Source organism: Penaeus japonicus, unplaced genomic scaffold, assembly GCF_977035675.1.
Source record: "Penaeus japonicus unplaced genomic scaffold, GWHDUDI00000001_assembly GWHDUDI00000015, whole genome shotgun sequence".
NCBI classification, from domain to species: Eukaryota; Metazoa; Arthropoda; class Malacostraca; order Decapoda; family Penaeidae; genus Penaeus; species Penaeus japonicus.
This window is the reverse complement of record NW_028234417.1, coordinates 35,131,435-35,136,434: the sequence shown is the minus strand read 5'-3', so window position 1 is coordinate 35,136,434 and position 5,000 is coordinate 35,131,435. Positions and strand designations below refer to the sequence as shown.

General features: G+C 45.5%; 1 protein-coding gene across 3 annotated transcripts in view; it reads right to left on the bottom strand.

Moving 5' to 3' along the window:
* The window catches only part of LOC122264306 (uncharacterized), a 21,454-nt gene that overhangs the window by 1,500 nt on the left and 14,954 nt on the right, over positions 1–5,000 (bottom strand). Inside the window, exons 4-8 of one of the 3 annotated variants that reach the window (XM_043033140.2) lie at positions 4,377–4,547; positions 2,123–2,170; positions 1,555–1,692; positions 641–695; positions 1–516 (exon numbers count right to left, since the gene is read on the bottom strand). The exon at positions 1–516 is cut by the window's left edge and continues 1,500 nt beyond it. In XM_043033140.2, the coding sequence (XP_042889074.2) occupies positions 1–516; positions 641–695; positions 1,555–1,692; positions 2,123–2,170; positions 4,377–4,547 (928 nt within the window). The remainder of the gene's footprint in view (positions 517–640; positions 696–1,554; positions 1,693–2,122; positions 2,171–4,376; positions 4,548–5,000) is intronic. The other 2 variants (XM_043033141.2, XM_086544814.1) reach the window with 2 other exon arrangements.

Here is a 5,000-nt window from a genome sequence, read left to right as displayed (position 1 = left end):
TTTCGCCGGGGGCTCCAGGGCTGCCTCTATCCCCTGCCTCACCCGGACTTCCTGGAGCTCCTCTTCCGCCCGGGGCTCCTGGGCTGCCTCTGTCCCCAGGGGCGCCTGCGGTACCCGACAAGACCCTTGCGCCATAGTAGTCATTCGCGCTCGTCCAAGAGGAGTGACCTTGCGCCCCGGAGTACGCCGTGACCTCGGCTGGTCGCCAACCCTCGCTGATGTCCCCGACGTCCGCCCTCCCTGCGCGCTGCTCGAGGTACTCCACTCTCTGCTCGATGTCCCTGAGGCTCGAGGACTTCCGAGTGAGCTCCTGGTGGACGTCGCGGACTCGGGCGTCCAGGTTCTTGTCCGTTTCCTGCAGCCGGACGAGCTCTTCGCCCACATTCGAATCCACGACGTCGAGGCGCCGTCCTTCCAGGCCGCTCACCCGCCCATCCAGACGCGCGTGCAAGGTGCTCAGGTCGGTTATCCTTTGGTCGAAGGAACGTAGCCGACGATCCAGCTGTTCCTCGTTACCTGGTGGAGACGAGGATCTAGTCAGTGATTTCCTTTCTTTTTTTCTTCTTAGATCAGATTTGTTATCAGATTATCAAATGCAGAGAGCCTCCTTCAGGACTACTTGGGGGAAGGTACTACTTACCACTAAAGGAACTGCGATTGAGGACTCTGACTTCCTCCTTCAGGTCTTGCAGGCGCTGTGGGAAGATTGGTAATCAGTTATCAAGTTCTTCGTAAATGTTTTTTGTGGCAAAGCCTGAGGTAGAGTGATATCAAAGTGAGCGATCATAAAGGAAAATTTTAGCTCTTTCCTTCATTTTCTCTTTCTCTCCTCCTCCCTCTAAAGGAACTCCCTTGATCTCTCTGACTCTCCCTCTCCACTCCTCTTTCTCTCTTTCTCCCTCTCCTCCTCCCTCTCTTTCTCTTTCTCCTTCTCTTTCTCTCTTTTCCCCTCCCTTTTCTCCTTCTCGTCTCTCCTCTTTTCTTCCCCTATCATCATTATCATAATGTTTCTCCTTATTCCTATTCTCCCTCTTCCTCCCTCTCTTTCTTCCCCTCTTCCCTCTCCTTTTTTCCCTATGCCTTCTACCTCTCCTTTTACTATTTCCGATGTCTATCTCCCTCTCCCTCCCTTTCTCTTTCTTTTCTTCCTTCTCCTTCTCCTTTCCCTCTCTTTCTCCCTTTATCGTTCTTTCTTCTGCTTCTCTTTCTTCTTTCAATCTCCCTGTTCTTCTTTCCCCCACCCTCTCCCTCTCCCTCTTCCACTTCCTCTCCCTCCCCTTCTCCCTCTCCCCCTCCCCTACCCTACCCCACTCCCTCCCCTTCTCCCCCTACCCCTCCCTTTTCCCCTTCCCCTCCCCCCCTCCCCCTACCCCTCCCCCTCCCGCTCCCCCCCCTTCCCTCCTCCCTCTCCCCCTACCCCTCCCCTTTCCCCTCCCCCCTCCCCTTTCCCCTTCCCCTCCCCCCTCCCCTTTCCCCTCCCCCTTCCCCTCCCCCTCCCCCTCCCCTTTCCCCTCCCCCTCCCCCTCCCCCCCACACACATCCCAATTAGCTCACCCGATGAACATCATCCTGGAGGTAGTACACAGTGCTGTTCAGACTGTTCAGACTGTTCAGATTGTTATCGTAGACATTTAATCTCCCCTTTACTTCTTGGATATCGCTGCTGCGTCGCCTGGCTTGCCGGCGAAGGCTCTGTTGAAGGAAAGGAGAAGCATTTTGGGTGGCGTTTTGTTAGTCTTTCGTGGTGGTCTATGTTGGTTTTGTTGTATTATATGGATCTAAACACGGGTGTGTATATACATGCGAGTACACGTAGGGAGGGAGGGAGGGAGGGAGGAAGGAAGGGAGGCAAGGAGGGAGGGAGAGAGGGAGGGAGGGAGGGAGAGAGGAGGGAGGGAGGGAGGCAAGGAGGGAGGAATGGAGGAGGGAGAGATAGGAGAGAGAGAGAGAGAAGAGAGAGAAAAGACAGAGAGAGGTAGAGAGAGAAAGACATACAGAAAAATAACAAGACAAAGCGGTAATAAAGAAATTCACAAAACAGCATTATCACACCAACCAAACAAATACACTGTGCGCGAATGCCAATGACAAAAACAAATAACAAAAAACAGTTGCGTCATACCTCGTGCTTTGCTGACAGTGATGCTATTTCTGACGTCATGGTTTTTATCTGTAAGAAAACATACAAAAAATATAGAGTAATGGGTGTGTGATATTCAACTCAACGCATTTCTGATGATTTTGTTGTATTTGTTAATGATTTGTATTTCACTGTATAATCAACATTGTTTTTTATTTCCTTGTTTTTTTCTTTTTTCTTCTTCTCCGTCCATTCTATCACATATTTAGTTTTATTTCTGTCTGTTGTTTTTCTCCTTCTTCTTAGCTCTCTTTCTATCTTTCTTTCTTTCTTTGTTATGCCATCTCTATTCTAGAAATCTCTCATAGGTATGCCGCCATTAGGCAAAGCTGTATATACTACAATGGTTATTTTTTCTTTGATCTCGCTCTGCCTGTCTGTCTGTCTGTCTGTCTGTCTCTATGCTGAGTCGATCTTTCTCTCTTTTTTCTCTAGATCTCTCTATTTCTCTTTCTCTCTCTTTGTCAATAAATAGCAATCAGTCAGTCAATGCAGTCTCTGTTTCTCTCTCCCTTTCTCTGTTTTTTTTCTCTATTTCTTTTTTTTTTTTCTCTCTCTCTCTCTCTTTCTCTATCTCTATCTCCCTTTCCCTTTGCTTCTCTTTTTTTTCTTTCTTTCTTTCTTTCTCTTTCTCTGTCTCTCTCTCTCTCTCTCTCTATCTTTCTATCTCTCTATCTCTATATCTCTCTATCTCTATTTATCTCTCTATGTCTCTCTTCTTGAAGTATGTTTATCATGATCAATGACTGACAAACCGACAAACATTTCTTAATCATTCAATGACAAATGACGTCATATACTAAAAATAAATCCACTCGTGACATCAGGCAAAGTCCACCTTCTTGTATGACGTCATAGACACGCATCTCCCACCAGTGACGTCACGCAACTCATCTTCCTTCAGTGACGTCAAAGATTATACCTCCTAACAGAATGACGTCATATAGACTCCGCCCTCGTTTACTACAAGCTCCGCCCTTTTTCAAAGAGAAGGTATAAGCTCCGCCCTTTTCCAGAGAGAGTGTACATTGTAATTACTATAATGATATGTATTGATGATGGTGATGATGAAAGTGATGATGATAACGATCGTCATCATCATCATCATCATAAAATTGATAATAGCATTAAAAGTAATAGTAATAGCAATATCAATAACGATAGTAATAATAAGAAAAACAATAATAAGAACCAAATCAGTCATGTGAATAATAATAGCAATTACAATAATAATAAGAAGAGGAAGAAGAAGAACAATAATAATAATGAAAACAAGAAATTATATATAATCAGCCTCTGCCAGCGGAACTCACACTAGCTCCGCCCCTTTTCTGGGAAAGGGCTTTAAGCTCCACCCCTTTTTCAAAGAGAGAATTTATCCGCCCCCCTCTCCTATACTCAACCGCTTCGTGACATTGGATTTTCCTCAGTTTTACCCCCTTCCACTTCCCTCAGTCTTTCCCCTTCCACTTATCTCAGTCTTACCCCTTTAGACGTGCGTTACCTTGACGCTTATTTCAGTCTTACCCCTTATACTTCCCTCAGTCTTAGGCTTTACACTTCCTTCGGTCTTATCCCATTGACACTTCCTTCAGTCTTCGTCACTTACACTTCCCTCTGCCTTATCCCCTTTACACTACCCTTAGTCTTCGTCCCTTTCACTTCCCTAGGTCTTCGTCCCTTATGCTTCCCTCAGTCTTCGTCATTTACACTTCCCTCTGCCTTATCCCCTTTACACTACCCTTAGTCTTCGTCCCTTTCACTTCCCTAGGTCTTCGTCCCTTATGCTTCCCTCAGTCTTCGTCATTTACACTTCCCTCTGCCTTATCCCCTTTATACTTCCCTTAGTCTTCGTCCCTTTCACTTCCCTAGGTCTTCGTCCCTTATGCTTCCCTCAGTCTTCGTCATTTACGCTTCCCTCTGCCTTATCCCCTTTATACTTCCCTTAGTCTTCGTCCCTTTAATTTCTCTCGGTCTTCGTCCCTTACAACTCCCTCAATCTTACCCTCTTTACGCTTCCCTCAGTCTTACCCTCTTTACGCTTCGCTCTGCCTTATCCCCTTTACACTTCCCTCGGTCTTCGTCCCTTTCATTTCTCTCGGTCTTCGTCCCTTACAATTCCTTCAATCTTACCCTCTTTACACCTCCCTCAGCCTCCCTTATCTTCCTACCTCCTACCATCCTATCACGGGAACCTGCCACTGCCACCCACGCCCAACCACGTCTGTCAATATACCTGGTCATCTCTCAGCCTTGTGACCTCTACATGCAGGTCATCCAGGCTCTTGTTGGCACTCACGACAATATTCTTTACGAACATCACTATATCTTCGAGTTTATCGTGTGACCTCGCTTGACCCACCTTCTCCTCTAGCGCCGCGGTGGCTCTTGCGTCGTTGGTCAACCACTGTGCGAAGGAGAGAGAGAGAGAGAGAGAGATTACTAATGAGGAAAAGAATAATGATCATGTCTGTTTTTTTTTTTGTTTTTTTTTTGTGAGAGAAAGATCTCGGCTGGTTTGTTGTTATGATTATCATTATCATTATTATGTGTTTTTTTTTCATTATTATTAATAATAGTAGTGGTTGTAGTAATAGGAGTAGTTAGTAGTAGGCGTAGATAATAGTAGTAGTAGTAGTAGTAGTAGTAGTAGTAGTAAAAGTAGTAGCAGAAGGAAAGTAGTAGAAGCAGAAGTAGAAGTAGGAGTAGGAATAGAAGTAATAGTAGTAGTGGTAGTAGTAGTAGTTAGTAGTATTAGAAATAGAAGTAGTTGAAGTAGTAGTAGTTATAGTAACAGTAGTACTAGTATTAGTAGAAGCAGAATCACCATCACTAATAACAGCAATATTTGCAATAACAG